Source organism: Sciurus vulgaris (assembly GCF_902686455.1).
Source record: "Sciurus vulgaris genome assembly, chromosome: 15".
NCBI classification, from domain to species: domain Eukaryota; kingdom Metazoa; phylum Chordata; class Mammalia; order Rodentia; family Sciuridae; genus Sciurus; species Sciurus vulgaris.
Window position 1 is genome coordinate 83,691,933 of NC_136476.1, and position 21,818 is coordinate 83,713,750.

General features: G+C 51.9%; 1 protein-coding gene and 1 long non-coding RNA gene across 2 annotated transcripts; one reads left to right on the plus strand and one right to left on the minus strand.

Annotated features, from left to right (window-relative positions):
* The first annotated feature begins 1,081 nt into the window (after nucleotides 1-1,081).
* Nucleotides 1,082-14,860, plus strand: SLC27A4 (solute carrier family 27 member 4). Its single transcript, XM_079113440.1, has 13 exons — nucleotides 1,082-1,342; nucleotides 2,476-2,642; nucleotides 3,934-4,328; nucleotides 6,159-6,317; nucleotides 7,760-7,829; nucleotides 7,937-8,028; nucleotides 8,865-8,974; nucleotides 9,224-9,433; nucleotides 9,602-9,728; nucleotides 10,628-10,765; nucleotides 10,973-11,137; nucleotides 11,220-11,366; nucleotides 14,021-14,860. Exons 2-13 carry the CDS (start codon nucleotides 2,482-2,484, stop codon nucleotides 14,176-14,178), a joined length of 1,932 nt encoding a protein of 643 aa, XP_078969566.1. The 5' UTR covers nucleotides 1,082-1,342; nucleotides 2,476-2,481; the 3' UTR covers nucleotides 14,179-14,860.
* A 2,513-nt stretch (nucleotides 14,861-17,373) lies between these two features.
* On the minus strand, nucleotides 17,374-21,764 carry LOC306645524. The gene is made up of 2 exons (XR_013759677.1): nucleotides 21,613-21,764; nucleotides 17,374-20,512 (listed from the first exon to the last, which is right to left on the minus strand). It is a non-coding gene; the product is annotated as an uncharacterized lncRNA (long non-coding RNA).
* Nucleotides 21,765-21,818: the final 54 nt, after the last annotated feature.

Genomic DNA, 21,818 nt, shown 5'->3' on the forward strand with positions numbered 1-21,818 from the left:
CCAAGCCCTGTGGATACCATCAGAGATAATCCTTGTGTCCAGATTTTTATCTTATATGTATTTTTCTGGTCAATGAACCTATAAATTCCAATATACCAAATGCTACTTCATAAGCTCCCCATAGCTGGCCAGGTGTGGTAGCGCACACCAGTAGTCCCAGCAACTCTGGAGGCCGAAGCATGTTCGAGACTAGCCTCAGCAATTTAGCAAGGCCCTAAGCAACTTAGTGTGACCCTGTTTCAAAATAAAAAATGAAAATGGCTGGAGATGATGTAGCTCAGTGATTAAGCACCCTGGGTTCATTCCCTGGTACAAGGAAAAAAAAAAAAAAAAAAAGTCTGATGATGACAGAATGTCTGCACAGTAACCCCCAAAGCAGAAGCGGGCACAAGTGCTGTGGTTCTTTTTGTGTTTTGTTTTTGGTACTGGGGATTTAACTAGGGGCGCTTTGCTACTGAGCTATATTTTTGAGACAAGATGTCGCTAAATTGCTGGTCTAGAACTCAGCCTCCGTGTACTACTATGCCCAGATCCTCTTGAACCTTGTACTGGAGGATGTAAAACAGCCACTCTGGTGGGACTAGAACCACAACCTTTGAATGGCTACGTGCAGCTTTTGGTTAGAAGTCCAATGCGCTATCCATCGCGCCACAGAGTCAATTTCCCCACTACTTACCTCCCGCCTTTTTCGACCTCATCTAGATGTGGTGTTGGGTTTTGCTAAATTCTGCCGGGGCCGCATAGAGGGCTTGGATTCCCTGCGGACCATACCGGTGGGAGTGCGCTCCCCTAGGTCTCGCCCGGGACTGCAGGGAGAGCGGAACAAGCGGTAAACCCACCCTGTTTCCCAGACCTGGGGTTCTGCGGATGCACTAGGCTGTGTGGTGCGAACTACAACTCCCAGAGTACTGTGCGCTGGACCGGACTACAACTCCCAGCATGCCGCGCGGCGGCACCGCCCAACGTCGTAGCGCGCGCTGGGCTGACTGGGCCGGGAGGCGTCCGGCGCCCTGAGCTGGGTTGGGCTGCGCTGGGTTGGGCTGGGTTGGGTTGGGCTGGGCTGGGCTGGGCTGGGCTGGGCTGGGCAGGGTAAAGCCGAACCGCGCGGCGGGCTCAGAGGCTCGCCGGCCGCAGGGACTGCGCTGGAGGCGGTGCTGCGGGCCGGCACATCCCGTTTGGGTTGTGGGAGGCGGGCGGGCCCTGCAGGGCGCAGAGCCGGACAAGCGCTGCTGGGGCTCGGCTCTGGGCGCCCAGGGGCGGCTGATGCCCCCAGCGCTCACCTCTCCACTGCTGCATCCGGGCCGCATCTGGACTGGGCGCCGCGCTGCGGGGCCGACGCCGGGTGAGCAAAGGCGGGGCCGGTGGGTCTCAGGGCCGGGAAACCTACCGGGCTGAGTAGGGGGAAGACGGCGGAGCGGGCCTGGGGTGAGGGGCGCTCCCTGCCGGGACCTCTGCTACCCTGGCTGTCTAGGAGCAGGACCCGGGACGGGCCCCCTCGGGAACTCGTCAGCCCCTTTTTCTCCCCCCATTCTTCCTGAACGCCCTCCTGTCTCCGTCCTGGCGGGCTCTGGGAGGCCAGAGGTCTGAAGGCCTTGGAGATCCTGGCATAGGGGTTGGGGATGCTGGTTTAGTCCCCGCCCCGCCCCCCACCTCCGGATTGTGCTTTTCTCCGCGAGGAGGAGGTCTGCAGGGGCTCCCTGTGGTCCAAGCCATGTCCTCATCCTGCCTCTCAGGCTATTTTACAGCCTTGACCTTCAGCTCTAACAATAGGAAAGCCCTAAGAAAAACAATCTCTTCAGCTGTTCCCTTGAACAACCCCGCAAAGAGCCAGGAATAGAGACCCCAAGAGTCCTGATCTCAGCCCAGCCTTTTGCCTTAGCGTCAGCTTTTTCCCCTACCCTAAGCCCCATCCCTGAAGATTCATCTGAGTGGTTTGCTTTGGCGGGGGTAGGGTGTGTCTTCAAGACCCTCTTCTCGCTCATTCATCTTTCCCCGTGGGCAGTCACCTCTCAGGAACCTCCGGGCTCTAACCCGTTTACTGTGTCGCCCTCTATCGATCAATACAGTAGAGGCAGGACAATGCCAGAGCCTGTGGGCAGGGATTTGGCCATGCTACCTTCCCAGGAAGCTGCTCCTTGGGGTTTTGTAGTTTGGCCTGATCCTTCCCAGAACCTCCCTGTATTGAGCTGGAGGTACTTAAGTCAGTATCCATCCCCCAGCTGTTTTGATTAGGGACCTTGGATGTAGGAGAATGAACTGAAAAACTGAAGTTTCACTAACACATTGTGTACAGCCAGAAACTGAGGCCTGAAGTAGACAAGGGACCTGCCCAAGGTCACCTGGAGAGTGGTAGTTCCCAGTTGGGGTGACCAAACCCCACCACCTTTGGAATCACAGCAGAGTGGCTTCCAGGACCTGGAAGTGTGGGCCTCCGGGACACAAATGTTTGAGTCCCTTACTGCCTTTTGCCTGCAGGCCAAAATGCTGCTCGGGGCATCTTTGGTGGGGTTGCTGCTGTTCTCCAAGCTGGTGCTGAAACTGCCCTGGACCCAGGTGGGGTTCTCCCTGCTGCTTCTCTACTTGGGGTCTGGTGGCTGGCGCTTCATCCGGGTCTTCATCAAGACCATCAGGCGGGATATCTTGTGAGTACCTGGTCCAGTCCTTCCTGGGTTTCAGCCATGCTGGGCTCCTGATCTCTTTAATCTCCTCCGACCCCATGGTACCTACCAATGTAGGACACCTGGGACCCCAAAATCCTCTGCTCCACACCCTATCCCTGGCAGTAGTACCTGGTACCTCCATCTCCAAGGTCAAAGTCCTTCAGGGAATCTCCCTTAACTTGAAACTCCTTGGGCTGGGATACACACTGGACAACAAGTGTGTTGAAGAGATATCCTGAAGAGGTCCTGAGGGCATTCTAGTAAGGAGGAACCCAGTGAGAAAGGACCCTTTCTTGGATTGTCACAAGCCTGAAGAGGGCACAAGGGGAACTGAATTCTATAACAGGGCTCCGAGTTAAGATGTCTGGGAGAACCTGTTCCCAGCTGTCTGAGGCCCAGAGGGGAACAAAGCAGACCCAGTCTTAGACTAACCAGGGGGATAAAAAGGATAAAGTAACTCCCTAAAATGGCAGAGCATGTGGACAAAGACCCTGGCAGCGTCGCTCACTCTTGTGTTCCAGGGCCCAGCACAGTGCGCCATGCCCGGAACAGGCAACTCAGCCTTTGTCCTTCTGGGCTGATTGCAGAAGGAGGTGTCAAGTGACCCTGCAGGAAGAATGATAGCAGCAGGAGCTGTGGGAGCAAGGAGCAGGGAGAGATACCCCCAGGCTAGGGGCTTGGGGAATCCAGAGGCCTATAGAGGAGAGGTGCCTCGAAGGTGGTAGAAGGAAGGGAGTTCAGCCTCAGAGCACAACATCAGGACATAAAGGCTGCAGAGCTCAGGAGTTCATGGGGTGGAATGGGGGAGACAAGCACTAAGCATCTCTCCTGTGCCTGGCAGACCTGGGGGACAAGGTGATTAACAAAACAGAGGCCTGCCCTAGTTGGACTGACAGGAAGGAAGATTCATCCTTGTTTACTATGGCGATGGAATTTGGGGACAGTACAGGCTGCGGGAGGGGAGTAGGAGTTGGAGCCAGCCAGGCTTGCAGTTCAGGTCTCAGCTCAGCCTCATTGCACCTTTGAAGCTCTGGGTAAGCCACAGCACCATGAGAGACTCTTTCCTCCTCCTATCAGGAACACATGACCTCTGGGTGTCATTGTAAGGTCTTGGTGAAAGACTGTGGACTGCATGTGGCTATGTGTAGTGGTGTTGCATATCCAGGAGGGACTGGCTTATGAAGCTCAGAATTGGGCAGCAACCTGGGCCATGGGGTCAAGAGGCCACCCTCCCAACCCTGGCAGTCACAGCTCATTGCTCCCTCCCACACAGCGGTGGCCTGGTACTCCTCAAGGTGAAGGGAAAGGTTCGACGGTACCTGCGAGAGCGGAGAACAGTGCCCGTGTTGTTTGCCTCTACGGTACAGCACCACCCCAACAAGACAGCCCTGATCTTCGAGGGCACAGACACCCACTGGACCTTCCGCCAGCTCGATGATTACTCAAGCAGCGTGGCCAACTTCCTACAGGCCCGGGGCCTGGCCTCAGGAGATGTGGCTGCCCTTTTCATGGAGAACCGCAATGAGTTTGTGGGCCTGTGGCTGGGCATGGCCAAGATAGGCGTGGAGGCGGCACTCATCAACACCAACCTCCGACGTGATGCTCTGCGCCACTGCCTCACCACCTCCCAGGCTCGGGCCCTTATTTTTGGTAGTGAGATGTCCCCAGGTGAGCTCCAGGGGACAAAGGACAGGTGGCAGAACCATGGGACCTTGCACAGACCACAGTCCCTTCTAGCCCTGGGGAGGCTCTGTTGGCCTATGGTTAAGACAGGGGTCCTGGAGACAGCTGGTTTCCTGTCAGGGAAGCTGGAGATGCTGAATGAGAGCCAGGTTCTCTGAGCCTCAGGTTCCCCATCTGTAGCACCTGCACCCTACTGGTTTCAAGGAGGTGCTTGCCTTGCAGCACTGGCAACATGGTTGGTGCTGGCTTGCCCTCGGGCATGATGGTTGCCTCATTTGTACAAGGGGAACAAGAACCCACTTCCCACTCTCCTTGCAGAGCTTGTGTTTTATTTGCTGCCACATTAGGTGTCAGCATGCTTAGCCTGGTGCTTTACAAGAGCAGTTCTGATCTTCACAAGACAGGGAGGGATTGTCTTCTTGGCTTTATGGATGATGAGGTGAGTTCAGAAGGCAGCGAAGAGCTTACCCAAGTTCACACAGTTGTAGGTGGCAGGAACTGGGATTTTTTAAAATTTTATTTATATTCTTTGAGGTAGTGAAGAACCCAGTGCTTTATACATGCTAGGCAAGAGCTATACTGCTGAGCTACATCCCCAGCACTTTTTGTTGAGCCAGGATCTACCAAGGTTGCTTAGGGCCTTACTAAGTTACTGAGACACTGAGGCTGTCCTCAACTTGGGATTCTTTTGCCTCAGCTTCCCCAGTTCCTGGGTGGACTGTACCAGGCTCTTTTTATTTTTTTGGTACTGTGGATTGAACCCAGGGACTCTGTACCACTGAGCTATACTCAGTCCTTTTTATTTTAATTTTGAGATAGGATCTCACTAAGTTGCTGAGGCTGGCCTGAAACTTGTGATCCTTCTACCTCAGCCTCCACATTTGCTGTGATTACAGGAGTGAGGCACTATGCCCAACAGGACTAGGGTTTGATCTTGAGCTTGATCACAGTGTCTCTCTTGTTTCTCCCCACACTACTGTGGTCATGGGATAACAGACAGGGAAGTTAAGGTGCTGCAAGGAGACACAGGTACAGTGGCACAAAACTAATCCCAGTAACTCTGGAGGCCAAGGCAGGAGGATTGCAAGGTCAAGGCCAGCCTCAGCAACTTAGGAAGACCCTGTCTTAAAATAAAAAGAACTGGTGGTGTAATTAAGTAGCTAAGTGGTAAAACACCCCTGGGTTCCATCCCCAGCACCACACACACACACACACACAGAGATGCTATAAGGGAAGAAGGAAGGACACAGCAGGTAGAGGAGAGAGGATTAGATGAACCAAGAGGAAACCAGAGAAGCTCTGTGGTGTAGTGTTTGCCTAGTACACACAAGGTCATAGGTTCCAACCCCGGCACCACAAAAAAAGCAGCAGCCAGAGAGAGAAAGTGGGGCCAAGTAAGCCAGCACTGCCCTGGGCCCAGGGTAAGTGAGTATCTGGAAATCTGTGTAATGCCTGGGAAGACAGAGGTTCCCACTTCTGAAGGGGGCTTCTGATCCCCACTGCTGTCCACCAACCATTTCCCTTCAAAGTCGTATAGGGCAGTGGGTAAGAGACCTTGGTGTGAGCTCCCTCTCATTCTCAGTGCCTCAGTTTCTTCATCTCTAAAATGGGCTGTTGTTGGTACCTACTTCCTAGGGCTGTAAGAACAAGAGAATGGCATGTAAGGAGCCTTCTGTGTAGTTAGCCAGAAGTTCATGGGAGCTGTTGTTCGTATGAACAGTAAAGGCACTTTACCCATCTCCTCCCATACCAGCCAGTCTCCCCTGGGAACTCAGTGCTTCCTGGCCTGCCTGCTGACCTCTCTGTCTCCTACAGCTGTCTGTGAGATCCATGAGAGCCTGGACTCCTCGCTTAACCTCTTCTGCTCTGGCTCCTGGGACCCCAGCACAGTGCCCACTGGCACAGAGCACCTGGACCCTCTGCTGGAAGATGCCCCCAAGCACCTACCAAGTTGCCCTGACAAGGGCTTTACAGGTGGGTCCTCTCTACCCCTGTGGAGAGGTTCTAAGATGGACCAAGGATAGACCACTGGCCTCAGGACCAGAAGGCCTGGATTCTTCTGCATACTTTCCATGTGCCTTGAACAGGTCACATTACTTCCCTTTTTTCATCTGGAAAATGGAGACACAAATCCCAGGATACTCTGGGGTCACTGTGAAGGAGAAATGAGGGAATATGTATAAAAGTACTGACTGAAACACAACAAAGTCCAATTCTGTGATTTATGGAATAACCTTAATTGATGCCTAACATGTAGAAACATGTGTTTCTCAGGAACCTGCTTTGACTGAATGGTGGCTGGAGTTGAGGTGGGGAGGCAGGTGAGGAACAGGGCCCTTGGAATATGATCAGCAAGTACTTTCCAGTGCAGGATCTGCCAGGTCCTCAACTGTGATGCACTCCACACTGGGTGGCCTTCCCTACCTCCTCCTCCACGCAGCCTCCCAGCCTTTCATCTCTCTTCCTGTACTTTAACCTGTTTAGTCCTTCAGCTCTTCCACTCTTACTTCCCTCCTTGTAAAGCCACCAATATGTGGTGTGGCCTGGGGCTTCAGATCTTGGACCGTCCTAGGGCTCTCTGGCCTGTCTGAACCTGAGGTCCCACAGCCATAAAATCAGGGATAGTTACAAAATCTAATTCATGGGTTGACTTTCAGGGCTAAAAAAAATACAGTGGGTAAAGTTCTGAGTCTAGGGCATGGAAGGAAGGGCTAGTAACTGGTCACTGTCTTTGTCATCATTGTTTAACCTCTGCTAACCTGACTCCTGAGTACTTTTGTAAGTTGCTAGAAGGCAGGGCCTGTGGCTGGTTCACCCTGGTTCCCTCATGCTGCATGGAGCTGGCACACAGCAGGCAGGCAGAGCCTGAGATGGCTGCTATAAATGTGCACAGTTGTCCAGTGGCGTTCCTGGCCTCCGGGAACATTTTGGTAGGGCTGAGCCTCCCATAGGAACTGTAATGTGACAGTCCCTAGTCAGAGCTACAGGGAGGAGTAAATAGAAGGTCAGGGTGTAGCAGCTACATCAGCACCTGCTTCCTGCAGCTAAGTCTTGGGCAGGTATCCCTCCTTTCCTTCCAGAACCCCCAGCTGGTGCCAACTCCCTCCCACAAGCCCAGGCCAAGTGGTGCTATGGGGTCTTCCTCAGGTCCTGTGCTTCCACCCTCCCCCACACTTGGCTCAGTATTAGAACTGTCCCACTCAGCTGGGACCTCTGAGAGGGCCTGGCACAGAGCAAGGCCCAAGAGTTGTTTGTGGAAGGCATGGAAGCAGGCATTAGAGCAGGGCAGTATCAGGCCATTGGAGAGGGCTTCCTGGAGGAGGTGTGGTGGGTGCTGGTGCACACACTGGCACTGTCTATCCACCTGCCCTGCCCTGTGCTGTGCTTTCTCAGTTGCCCCTATGTGTTTTCTTCAGATAAACTCTTCTACATCTACACATCGGGCACCACAGGGCTACCCAAAGCTGCCATCGTGGTGCACAGCAGGTAAGGGGTGGGTGCCCCAGGGTAGGGTGGGCATGGCAGGGCTGGGGAACGATCCTCCTTCCGACATTCTTGGGGCCCACCAAGTCCTTGGCCCTGTACCTTCTCAGGTATTACCGCATGGCTGCCCTGGTGTACTATGGATTCCGCATGCGCCCTGACGACATTGTCTATGACTGCCTCCCCCTCTACCACTCTGCAGGTAAGCCCTGGGGGTGGATCCACCCCACAGCCTCCAGCTCTCCAGGTCCTTAGGAACTCCGCCTTCCTGGTCAGGTAGCATATTGCAGTAGAAACACCGGAATTCAAGTCTGGGTTCAATCCATGTATGGCCAAAGGCTCTACCTCAGTTTTGTCCATTGAGGGTGACCAATGTGGACTCGTAGTGTGGGACAATGTTCTGAGGGTACTTGGGATGACCTTTTTTCCAGTTGGTTTCCACAGATGTGCCCAGCATTGCTGCTTGGTTGTAGGGACTTGAGGGAAGGCAGCTTGAGGGAGCAGAATCCCCACCCTCAGTGCTCAGGGGTGGTGTGCTTGTGGCCGGATGGGTGATGGGAACCTCTCTGACTCTAAAGAGGGGGTGGCATGGAGTGTGTGGTGGAGGAGCAGGGAGCACTTGGGCATTGTGTGGCAAGAGCAAGAGGCAGATGTGTGGTACTGCGGCCAGGCAGAGGAGTTCAGCCCCGCCTGGCTGAAAATGGGATTGGGGCTGGCTCTAGAGTCCTGTGGGGGCAGGCTAAGGAGTGTGCACTTGATCCCATAGACACCAGGAAGCCATGGAAGGTGACTGAGTGGGGAAAGATATGATCAGTTAGTGAAGATAGGACAAGACAGGGAAAAGAGACCAGGGGACAGTGCCCATGAAGAGGCAGGCCTGGGAAAGAGGAGGCTATGGGGACTGGGATGTGGCTCAGCGGTAGAGCACTTGCCCTGCATGTGTGAAGCTTTGAGTTCAATCCCCTGCGTGCTGGCAAAGACAGGAGGCTCTGGGGAATGGCTCTCCATCTTCTGACTCCAGGCCTCCTTTGCCCTCAGGAAACATCGTGGGTGTTGGTCAGTGCCTGATCCATGGCATGACAGTGGTGATTCGAAAGAAGTTCTCAGCCTCCCGGTTCTGGGATGATTGTGTCAAATACAACTGCACTGTGAGTAAGAAGGGAAGAGAATGGCTGTCCCTTGTCTCCCTCCCACCAACCACACTTTGGAATTTCTTTTGTACAACCGAGGTGGTTTAGAAGGGTTCACTGGGCAACATTCCTGTTGTTCGGATGGGAAGACAGGCCCAGAGAGGGATGGGATCACACAGCCGGCCCCTGTGGAAGGGAAGGGCTTGAGGGATGCTGGGGCGGGGTGGGCAGCTCTGAGAGCCCAGACTCACACCAAGTCCACTCCAGATTGTGCAGTACATCGGAGAGCTGTGCCGCTATCTCCTGAACCAGCCACCCCGGGAGGCAGAGACCCAGCACCGGGTGCGCATGGCTCTGGGCAATGGCCTCCGGCAGTCCATCTGGACCAACTTTTCCAGCCGCTTCCACATCCCCCAGGTGGCCGAGTTCTATGGGGCCACCGAGTGCAACTGCAGCCTAGGCAACTTTGACAGTCAGGTGCGGCCCAGGTTGGGGATGGGTAAAGCTGCTTCGGGGACGGACCATGGCAGAGGGAAGGGTAGAATTCCAGCATAGGAGTTTGGGTGCTGGAGTTGCCCCCTGCCCCCATTGTTCACCTTGGGACCCATGGTGGCAGAGCCCTAGTCCAAATCTTGGCCTTTGCAGGTAGGAGCCTGTGGCTTTAACAGCCGTATCCTGTCCTTTGTGTACCCCATCCGGCTGGTACGTGTCAACGAGGACACCATGGAGCTGATCCGGGGACCTGATGGCGTGTGCATTCCCTGTCGGCCAGGTCTGCCTTGGGTGGGAATTCAGCATCAGAGGAGTTTTGTTCTGGGAGGGAGGTTGGCCAGTGTGAGTAGGTGGGGAGCTGGTTCTGACCAGCAGCCATCAGTCAGCTCTGCTGCAAGCTGTTCACTTCTTTGTCCGTCCTTTCATTCACTATGCGATCCGTCTATTCGTTCATTTTCATATTGACCCCGGAGGACGCTGAGTTTTGGCCACCTACAACTGTTCTTGTTCGGCCCCTTAGCCCTGTGTGATGGGAGAATCTGTCTCTGTGCCTAAGTCCTTTCTTCTGCACATGGGACTGATGGCAGCACCTGCCTCATCAGGATAACCTGGGAAAAGAGCATAAAGCTCTCTGAATGGAGTCAGGCCTGGAGCAGGGGCTCAGTAGTGCCAGCCTCCTCTACTGACCAAGATGAACACCTTGCCCTCAGCAAACTCCAAGCTGGGGGGACATGAGGCATTTCTTTTCTCTCTCTCGCTCTCTCTCGTGTGTGTGTGTAAGGGATCGAACCCAGGGCTTCACACATGCAAAGCACACATATTACCACTGAGCTACACCCCCAACCCTCAGAAATGGGGCATTCTGCACAAGCAGTATGAATCAGATCAGTTCAGGATGCAGGAAGCCAAGCACAGTGGCCCATGCCTATAATCCCAGCTACTCCAAAGGCCAAGGCAGGAGAATTGAAAGTTTGAGGCCAGCCTGGGCAACTTAGTGAGACTGTCTCAAAATAGGCTGGGGTTGTAGTCCAGTGGTAGAGCTCCAAGCACCCCTGGGTTCAACCCATGTACCATCTGGGGGGAAGAAAAAGGAAAACCAAAAAAGATGCAGGATGCATCTGGGGAGGACAGGTGAAGAAGCCTCCTAGGACAAATCTGACTCTGCCTTTCCTGCCCCAGGGCAGCCAGGCCAACTGGTAGGCCGTATCATCCAGCAAGACCCTCTGCGCCGCTTCGATGGCTACCTCAACCCAGGCGCTAACAACAAAAAGATCGCTAAGGACGTCTTTAAGAAGGGGGATCAAGCTTATCTCACTGGTGAGTTCCTAACCCTTTGCTACCACTTCCAGAGGGACTGGGGGTTGTGAGGGGACCTTTTGCCATCATCAGAGAACACCTGCCCAGGACTCCCTGTCCCAGCCCTTGTGGTCAGTCACATCCTTAGGCTTCAGCAAAGACTTCCTGGCTCAAGCCTGTGGGCCAGAGCTGGGCAGCCCAGGTCCTGCTCACCAAAGCCCTCCCTAGGTGATGTGCTGGTGATGGATGAGCTAGGCTACCTGTATTTCCGAGATCGCACAGGGGACACATTCCGCTGGAAAGGTGAGAACGTGTCCACCACTGAGGTAGAGGGTACGCTCAGCCGCCTACTGGACATGGCTGATGTGGCTGTGTATGGCGTCGAGGTGCCAGGTATGTTGGGGGCAGGGGCGCATGCTGGGAGGTGCCACAAGTGGGCATCACCAGTGCTCACAGTCCACCTTCATGTCCACAGGAACTGAAGGTCGAGCAGGAATGGCTGCCGTGGCCAGCACCACTGGTAGCTGTGACCTGGAGCACTTTGCACAGGCCTTGGAGAAGGAGCTGCCCCTGTATGCCCGACCCATCTTCCTGCGCTTCCTGCCTGAACTGCACAAAACAGGTCTGTCCCTTCCCTGCTCCAGCTCCCAGGTTCTAGGCCTGGGCCTTTCCACACACTTCTGGAGATACCTGGTGGCTGTCATTTGACCTCGCCAGGTACTTGGTGAACTACCCTCCCTTGTGGAAGTGAACAAACTGGTCCCTCTGAGGAGGAGGTTCACTGATCATTAGTGGGACAAGTCGCTGATGGAGTATCAGGCTCTGGGCCTTGGGGAAACAGGTAAACTCTGACTGGACCTTTGCCTTCATGGAGCTTTAGAACTGGAAGGGAGGCAGCTGCAGGACAAGGAATTCCAAAGATAAGAAGTGAATTGCAGATCAAGCTCACAGAAAAGTGAATGAAGGGGCATTTGAATGACTGGAAAGCTCCCCTGAGGCAGCAACATTTCAGCTAAGACCTGAATGAAAAAGGGGACCTTATGAGGGTGGGAGACATTCCAAGCTGTGGGAACAAGTGTGAAGTCCCCAAGTCAGGAAGGAATGGCAGTGCTGAAGGAATGAAAGGAGGCCCTCAAAACTGGAGTCAGGCCGAGGGGGAAGGTAGGTGAGAGAGGCCAGCAGGGGAACGTGGCCATCATGTGAATCCCTCCTAGATGGTAAGCCATCCCCCAGTGATGTGGGCACCTGGACCTGGGGGAACACCTGAAGCAGCAGGAAGGACCCAGGGCTTCAGTGTAGCACAGAATGGGAACACTGGTGCCAGGCTCATACCATAGACTGTTCACCCCCTGAGAACTGTGATACCTGTGACTTCTGTCCAGGAGAGGCAGGGAGGCTCAGGCCTCGGATTCCAGATGGCTTTGCTGCAGAACAGCTGAACTCCGAAGGACTTCAACGATTTTATTTGCTCACAGTTCTGTGGGTCAGAAGTTTGGGGGCCAAGTTCAACTGAACAGTTCTGTTGGTCTTGCCTAGGATCATTCCAAGAACTACCATCACTTAGGGACTCAGTCAGGCCAGGAGGGTCTAAGGTGTTCTCACTCACATCTGGCCATAGGGTAGTCCCTTGTGCAGTACTAACCAGCAGAATTTTCTGAGGTGATGGAAGCGTTTGCTATCTTAGCAGCACAGTATTTTTTATTTTTATTTTTACAGACTGTATTTAAATTCATTATACACAAATGGGGTACAACTTTTCATTTCTATGGTTGTGCACAATGTAGATTCACACCATTCATATACATAGGGTAATACTGTCTCAGTCCACGATCTTTCCTTCCCCTACCCCCTCCTGCCCCATTTTCCTCTACACCATCCACAGTTCCTCCATTCTTTTGCCTCCCACCCCCATGCCCCTGTTAATGTATCATCATCCACTTATCAGAGAAAACATTTGGCCTTCCATTTTTTTGGGCTTGGCCTATCTCACTTAGCATGATATTCTCCAACCCCATCCATTTACCAACAGATGCCATAATTTTATTCTTTATGGCTGAGTTAAATATTCCATTGTGTATATATACCACAGTTTCTTTATCCATTCATCAGTTGAAGGGCATCTAGGTTGGTTCCACAATCTAACTATTGTGAACTGAGCTACTATGAACATTGATGTGGCTGCATTACTGTAGTATGCTGATTTTAAGTCCTGTGGGTATAAACCAATGAATGAGTGGGATAGCTGGGTCAAATGGTGCGTCCAGTCCAGGTTTTATGAGGAATCTGCATACTGCTTTCCAGAGTGGCTGCACCAGTTTTTAGTCCCACTAGCAATGTATGAGTGTGCCTTTTTCCCCACACCCACGCCAACACTTATTGCTTGTGTTCTTGGAGTTAGATGAAATCTTAGGGTGGTTTCAATTTGCATTTCTCTAATTATTAGGGATGATGAGCACTTTTTCATATATTTGTTGATCACCTGTATATCTTCTGTGAAGTGTCTGCCCATTCCTTAGTCCATTTATTGATTGGGTTCTTTGTATTTTGGGTATAAAGTTTTTTAAGTTCTTTATAAACTTTGGAGATGAGTGCTCTGTCTGAAGTGTGTGTAGAAAAGATTTTCTCCCACTCTGTAGGCTTTTTCACATTATTGTTTTCTATGCTGAGAAAAAGCTTTTTAGTTTGAATCCATCCCATTTATTGATTCTTGCTTTTATTTCTTGCATTCTGGGGTTTTGTTAAGGAAGTCTGGTCCTAAGCCAACATGAAGAGTCGGTCCTATTTTTTCTTCTACTTGGTGAAGGGTCTCAGGTCTAATTCCTAGATCCTTGATCCATTTTGAGTTGTTTTGTACAGGGTGAGAGATAGAGGTTTACTTCCATTTCACTCAGCAGTACAGTATATGTTAGTCCTGCAAAGCTGTTGATCACTTGAAATGTGGCTGTTGTGACTGAAAAACTAAAATCCAAATTTTGTTTAATGTTAATTAAGTTTAAATAACCACATAGGGCAAATGACTATCCCATTGGACAGTGCCAGTCTAGAAGCCTCAGCTGAGATGGTTCATCTCTGTTCCATGCAGTATCTCAGCCTCCTGAAGGCTGGACTGGCCTCAAGGCACCCCTACCAGGGTGGGATGTAAGCAGCGAGGCTCTTGAGACCTAGACTGACCCAAGACATTACTTTGGCCACATTCTGTCACGAGGCCAGTCCACATTCCAAGAGGGTTAAGAAAGACTCCAGCTCCTGTACTGAATTTTCTTCTTTACTTCCCAGGAACCTACAAGTTCCAGAAGACAGAACTACGGAAGGAGGGCTTTGACCCAGCTGTTGTGAAAGACCCGCTTTTCTACCTGGATGCCCGGAAGGGCCGCTATGTTCCACTGGATCAAGAGGCCTATGCCCGCATCCAGGCAGGGGAGGAGAAGCTGTGATTTGCCCCTGCATCTCTCTGAGGCCAGTGATGCTGGATCCAAAGCCTCAGCTTCCACCCAGAGGGGTCCTGGGCGATGCCAGACCAAAGCAAGCAGGGCCACACCTCCTCCCCGAGGTGCTGACTCCTCCCTCCAAAACTGCCAAGTGACTCACTGCCGCCTCCACACCCTTGCAGAGGCTTTCTGTGAAAGCTGCATGTCCAAGCGATCTTCTGGGCCCCAGGCTGAGACTGACGGGGGCCCCCCTCAGGATGATGTCTTGGGTCAGGCAGGGCAGGGAGAGGCAGAGGGATCACCAAGCTCCCTCCAAAGAGCAGGGGCTTTATAAGCAGGACCAAGGCAGAAGCCTCCAGACTCAGGAAGCCAAGAGATTGGGCAGGAACGGTAATGGCCATAAATCTGATGGCCAGAGAAGCTGCCCCAGAGCTGCCCACACCTCTAGGAGGAGAGGAGGAAGACCACCGTGGCCCCACCATGCCTCATCTGCAGCAGGTGGTCAGGACACCACCCCTTATCTCTCCAAATTCCTCTATCTTCATCTGCTTAGGGGGTTGCCTGGCTGTCTTTCAGGCCCTGTCTCTGTGGGTCAGTGTCACTGTCTCCATCTCTGTCCTGGCCTATGAGAGGAAGAGGAATGGGAGGGTGGCCCTCAGGCGCCAATAAACTCTGCCTTGACTCCTAAGCCTGTGTGCATGCCACCTGAGCCTGTTCTACCCCAGACTGCCCAGGCTGCTCAGGCCCTACTTTCTGCTTCTCTGGCCCATTCACTAATTTGTCCACTCACTCATTTGGAATTCAGGATGGAACAGGTAAGATGCTACAGCCCCTACCTATGTGCTGGCTTAGATGAGTGCAGTTCCCACCGAGTCTGGCAAGTTACTTGTTTTAACAGTGTGAGCGTCAAATTCCAGACCAGCTATCACTCAGAAGCAGAAGCTTGTGGCCTTGGACCAGGTGTGGTGGTACACACCTGTAATCCCAACAAGTTAGGAAGTTGAGGCCAGAGGTTCCCAATTTGAAGGTCAGCCTGGACAACTTAGCGAGACCCTGTCTAAAAATAAAAAGGGCTAGGGATGTAGCTCAGCTCCAGAGTGCTCCTGGATTCAATCCCCAGTACTGCAAACACACACAAACAGAAAGGATTCAGAAGGTAAAACAGGCCATTAGGAGGAAAAGGATGCTCAGGCTTTGAGGGGAAGTCTCCCTGAAGGCAGGGTCATCTCTAGGTCCTTGCTCTGATTCTCCCTGTATGGTTCCCCATTTGCTGAGAGGTGGGAAGGATCTGTCTAGGGTGACTGCCAGAGAACCAGAGTGAGGCTGCCTAGCCTGCCAGGCAGCGCTGGAGCCCTCTTCACAGCAGTGTGTTGGGGAGCCAGCTGTCTCCTGGGCCCCATTGCTAGAGTCACACCCAGATGGGGAATCAGTGCAGTGAGAAAGGGTCCCAACACAGCCTATCTGGGTGGCACAAGCCCCTGGGGCTTCACTTCCACTGTTGAGACCTTTCTCCAGCCTATGAGGTTTGTTTTATAAACGGGTTATTCAAAGAAAGACCTAGAACTTAAGAAATTTTGAGTCACTTGGCCAAAGTCACACAAGTTGGGGGGCTGAAATGCTAACCCAAGCCCCAGTTCTTCCTCCTGGGTGCAGAAGGCAGCAGCAAGCTGCAAGTTTCATTCCACACACACCTGTGGAGCCAGCTCTGGGCCACACCCTGGGCCGGCAGCTGACAGTTCAGGCAGTCTGGAGCCAGGCTAAGAAAACTGGGGCGCCTCCTGGGTAGCCTTCAAAAGATAGAGGAGTCTGGTGCCTCTGAGGGTAAAGTGGGAGCAGAGCTGAAGAGGGGACTCTTACCCATTCAAACTGAGGGATTGCAGGGATGGCAGACATGTCTGCCCTGCCACATATGGCCAGCAGAGGGTGCACAGAGCTTGAGGAATCCAGTCGGGAACCTTAGCATTCAGCCAAGGGAAGGAGGGGCCGTACCTCCCACATCACCCCTGAGCAGGTACCCTGCCTGGAAGACCCTGTGGTGGCCTTTGAAGGCCTTTGGTCATGCCTCCAAGAGCCTGGGGTTGGTTAACCCTCAGTGAGTTCTCCACAATGGGAAGGAGCCCCCAGAAGAGACCCATTCCTTCCCCCATGTTGAGCAGTCACCAAGAGACAGGGTGGCAATTCAGAGCTGTGGCTCTGGAGTCAGATGGGCCTGTGTTCAAATCCTAGCTCTACTATTGGCCACTCAGTTCCCTTTCCTGAACACAGAGGTCAAAGAATCCCCACCTTGAGTTGTGAAAAGTGCAAGATCTTGCATGAAAACCTCAACACAATGCACAGTGGTTTAAAAGCGGAAAAGAGTATGTTCAAATGTTAAGATTCCAGGAAATTTCCCACTTCTACACCGGATCCCACCACCACACTATCCACAATGGAGGCTCTGGGCTGTGGTCCTTGCAGCTCTCAGATCCCAAATCATGGTTGTGTGTGTCACCTCCATACATGCTTACGAAGTTAATTAGCAATGATAGCTACCGTTTACCAGGCAGTTGGTGACATTTATCTAGTAGTTAAGTTTACAGATCACAATGACAGTTCATCTACTGAGCAGATTCCTTTTTTAAATTTGATTTTTTGGGTTTGTTTTTTGGTTTGTTTCGTCTGGTACTAGGGATTGAATCCAGGGGCACTCTCCCACTGAGCTGCCCCCACCCCCCAGCCCTTTTTATTTTGAGACAGAGTCTAAGTTGTCCAGGCTGGTCTTTAACTTGAAATCCCCCTGCCTCATCTTCCCGAGTGGCTGGGAGTCCCTGGGATTACAGGTGTGCACCACCATGCCACCTACTGAGCAGATTCTAAAGGCTGCCCTAGCATGACAGAGACCTGGGCCCTAATCTGCATGATGGGGGAAGAGGCTGGCAAGTAGAAAAGACAAAACTGTGTGCTCAGCTGCACCTAACCAAGCACACTGCAACAGGGAGGACTTTCAAGGAAGCTTCCAGGCAGATGCCAAGGCCTGGAAGTGAAAGGCAGGTTAAGAGAGGACAGTAAGACCATACTAATGGGTCATTTCTGTAGTTCATTACTAGAAGTTTCTCTGAATGCAGAGAGCACTGGACACCATGAAGCACAGGCGCAGCATTCCTTCTCCCTGGGTGCAAAGCAGCTATCTGTCATTGATAGTCATTCTTTTCCTTCAGGAGAGTGAGGTGCATGATGCCATCAGAGCAGATCCAAGATAAGTAAATGTAAAAAGGGGGGGACAGTATGCTGCAGGTCTGCACAGGGGATCAGAATTGAGGCAAGACATGAAAAGTGAATCTGTTGCAGACACCTGAGGTCCTAGTAGCTGGTCAAACCAACTTCCCTAGACTTGCTAATGGTCAAGGCTGGGGCACCTTCCATGTGGCAGGCACGGTGCACAGGGCTTTCTGTGCATGGTTTCATTAAATTTTGCTAATGCAAAATAGGTACATTTTTATCCCCATTCTGCAGATGAGGAATCTGAGGCTTATGAGAGATAAATTCTCTCCAAAGACCACAGAGCCTGAGAATGGCAGAGCTGGAAGAAAAATCCCCTTCCCTGAGCCTTGGTGTTCCATCTGCAATCTGTCTGCTCTACTGAGAAGGCTGGAAAGGGCTGGCCTACAGCGTCCCTGGAGGTCCATTTGCCCAGGCCAGTGCGTGGCTATCACTTTCAATTCCTGGGAAGGTTAAATACCTTTGAGGGGCCCATTGAAGTGGCAACAGCAAGGGAGGGGGCGACTGAGTGACTTTCAAAGGGGCCTGAATGCGCTGCCAGTCCCTCCCCCAAGAGGCCCTGCTTCCTCCCAGTCTAATGATATTCTGGGCTCAGCCCTCATCTTTGGCGGCAGTTTAACCCGAGCCAGGGCGGATTTCTTTCTCACTGATCTCAGCTTGACACCCAATTAGCACAAGAATGGGAGGAGGAAGCCTGCGAGAGGCGACTCCCAGCCTCCCGGGGCGCGTGAGAGGAGCAGGCGGGAAGACAAAGGGCAGTGGGCAGGGGGGCACCCGAGCCCTCATCTCCCCCACCAACCCTGCCTTTGTCTCCCCAGGAGCTTCAGAGAGGATGGAGGCCTATGCCCCGGCTGGATGGCCTGCTAGAAGGATCTGGGGTTGGGGCCCAAGCCCCTGTTCTGGATCCCAGGGAAAGGCGTTTGGCTGAGACTAGTTCAAAGGGAGGCAGTGAGGCTCAGTGAGTAGGGGCAGGGATCCTGAAGGCTCTAAAACCTGGGTGGAGGCCTGATACTTAGGGGGGTTCTCGGCAAGTCACATGTTCTGTCTCAGTTTACTCCTAGGAAAAACGGGAGTCCCTGTGAGGAATAAATTAGGTAATGCATGTAAATCACCTGGCAGGTACAAAGAGGGTGTTCAAGTTCAATAAATATTCTTTGAATGAATATACTGGTAAACTAGTATTGTCACCGAGGGGTTGAAGGGAGTAGGACTGGAGCCAGGTGAAGGAAGGACTTGAGAGCTGAGCAGCCACAAAATGGGCCAGCTTACCCAGAGGTGAGTTCCCAGTAGCCCAAAAAGCCCATCGACTACCTGCTGGTTGATTCCCAGAGGAAGAAGGAAGGACTCCAGCCTGCCTGTGCCCTCTCCCTCCCCACTTCTACCTCTACCTTCCACATCCCTGTGAATCTGGTTTGCTTAACTCCCAGGAAGCCTCCCCTGATATCATGACACTAGGTTAGAGGCCTCCAACAGCTCCCCTGTTCCCCTCCATAGCACTGATTTCACCATGCATCCTGTTTTGCCCTCTATGTCTTCTAGAACATCAGCCCCAGGAAGGCAGGAACTATCTGTTTTTGTGCACCCTTGTGTTCCCAGCACCAGCACTGGGTCTGGCACTTAACAGGTGCTCAATGAATGTTTTTCGAATTGGGGAAGCTCCTCAAATGCTCCCAAGCAATCCCTCCCTTCTAACGCTAGGAGGTAGCAATTCCCAGGATCTTAGGATATCCAGCTGAAGCTAGTGGGGATCAGAGGCTGTAAAAGGCCCTGAATGCTTTCTAGATGGGGCCTTGTTGGCAAATATCACTCACTAATTTATTTGATCATTCAGCAAGCACTCAACAAATCCCTATGAGGTACAAAGTTCCTCCTTACAGGATAAGGATCCAAGATGAATCAGGAAAGGTTTTTGCTCTGGAGAAGCTAAGAGTTCAGTGGAATAATCTAAGAATATTTTTGCTAAAAGACTAAGAGATCATTTGGTCCCAGACTCTTTACAGATTGAGGAAACTGAGTTCCAGAGGGGAAGTGATCTATACATGTAGCATGGTGAGTGTAGGGCCTTTGCATTTTATGAGAACCAGAGCTATATCTCGTTTGCCGTTGTTTTATCAGGGCCCTGGAACACTGCCTGGCACACTGAGGGGGCTCAGAGGTGTCCGTGAAGTTTAATTGTACAACAAAGTTAAGGCCAGAGGCAGATAGGCCAGAGGAAGCAGATGTAGGTAAGAGGGTGGCTGTGAGCTGGGGAGTGTCAGGGTACGGAAAATTTGGGGGTTGCAAAATCAGGTTAGAAGTGAAACTGGTCCAAGTTTGGTGAGTGGATGGAGGAACAGGGGGAGAATTAAAAACAATATCCAAGTATTTCGGTCTCTTTGATGTCTGTGTGAGCAGCAGTGGCCCCTGCACCCCTAAGATGGGCAACACAGAGCCTATTTCATGGAAAAAGGCACTGTGCCAAGAACTCCTTTAGTCCTTCCTACCCCCTATAAGGAGCTATACTTCCTGTTTCACAAATGAGGAAACTGAGACACAAAGATGTTAAGGGATTTGCCCAAAGAAACAGCTCGGGCAGTGACAAGACCTGGATAAAAAACCGGCAGTTGATCTGCTAGGATTTTTTGTTTGTTTGTTTGTTTGTTCATTTTTTTGGTGCTGGGGACTGAACCCAGGGTGGCTTTACCACTGAGCTACATCCCTAGCCTTTTTCATTTTTTATTTTGAGACAGGGTCTTACTAAATTGCTGAGGTTGGCCTCAAATTTGTGATCCTCCTGCCTCAGTCTCCTGAGTCACTGGGATTACAGGCACTACAGGCATGTGCGATTGCACCAGCCAAACTGCTAGTTCTATTTTTTTTTTTTTTTTTTTTTTTTTGGCTAGCTCTTAACATAATCATCACATCCTTAACCATCAGTCTACACCACCATACTCTACCAGTGTTCAGTTCGGTTCTGGGATTACTATTGTTTGGAGACCCGTAGAACATTCAGTCTGTACTCCATTTCTGCCTTGGGCTTAAGCAGCAAACTTCAATTGTCTTCCTGTCTTCTTCCATGTTTCTCTCCAAACCATTCTCCACACTGCAGTCAGAAAATATTTTAAATTTTTATTTGTCTGTGGTGCTGGGTGGGGATTGAACCCAGGACTTTGAACATGCGAGGCAAGCACTCTACCACTAGGCTATTTTAAAGCACAGTTCCATCCCAAAACCCTCTGTAGCCTCAAGTCAAGCAGTAGTGCTCATAGACACTGAAATGCTCACCTGGCTTACAAGGCATAGCTTGGCTCCTGCCCATTTCTCTAGCCTCATCTCTTAGCAAGCCTCTGCTCCTCAACTTCCACTTTCTTCCCTTGGTGATGCAGCCTGTTTGCATTTTTTGCTCTCCTCATTGGAATACTCCTCTCATATCCACCCAGTTCACTCCACTTAGTCTTTAGAGCCCAGCAAGCCCAATCAGGTTTGTTTGCAGTGCTAGGGACTGAACCCAAGGCTCTACCTGTGAGCTACATTTCCAGCTCCCCCTTGCTTATTGAAGTGTTCTTACCACTTACAAGCCTTCTTAACTGGGCCTGGTAGCACATGCCTGTAGTCCCAGTGGGGGAGGCTGAAGCAGGAGGATCTCAAGTTCAAGGTCATACTAAGCAACTTAAGTAACTCAGTGAGACCCTATAAATAAAATACAAAAAAGGGCTAGGGATATGGCTCAGTGGTTAAGGGTCCCTGGGTTCAATCCCGGGCACATATTTATTTTATTACAAAATTTTTCCCCAATAGACTGTGAATGCCCTAAAGACACTGCATTCTAGGGATGTAGCTCAGCGGTAAAGCGCTTGCCTAACACGTATGAGGCCCTGAGTTCGATTCCCAACACCGAAAGAGGGGATTAAAACACACACGCACGCACGCACACCCAGTATTCATGCCCTTTGCTACTACATCCATAGCGCCAAACAAGATGCTGGGCACATGAACATGCAATAAATTCTGACCGAGTGACAGCCGGCTCAATATCGAAAGGGGCGGTTGGATAGCGAGATGATAGCTCAGGAGAGAGATTTCTGTGTCAGAAATAAAGATTTTGGTGGTCGCTCTGAAGTCAAGACGAGTGAACGGGCCCGCCCAAGCAGTGTGTTGGCTAAAGAGAGACTTGAACGCAAGACAAGCAGTAATGTGGCTCACAGTCATGTCGAAAAGGTGCTGGAGGCTGTCTGCTGCCCAGCTGTGGTCTCAAGTCGTTTCCCACTCTGGTCCTGGAACCGGGGCCGAAAGGCGGAGGCAGATCGACTCCCAATTCCCAGGATCGCGGGCGACTTTCACTCGTCCGCCCTCCGCGCGCTCCTCCAATAGCTGAGGAGGAGAATCTTTGGGCACCACCCCTTCCGGCC

What these genes read in the sequence shown, in the direction of transcription:
- SLC27A4 (XM_079113440.1), top strand. Translation starts at nt 2,482, where the DNA reads ATGCTGCTCGGGGCATCTTTGGTGGGGTTGCTGCTGTTCTCCAAGCTG. An exon ending in GCCATCGTGGTGCACAGCAG is followed by an intron (nt 7,830 to 7,936) that starts GTAAGGGGTGGG and finishes GTACCTTCTCAG; the next exon opens with GTATTACCGCATGGCTGCCC. An exon ending in GCCTGAACTGCACAAAACAG is followed by an intron (nt 11,367 to 14,020) that starts GTCTGTCCCTTC and finishes TTTACTTCCCAG; the next exon opens with GAACCTACAAGTTCCAGAAG.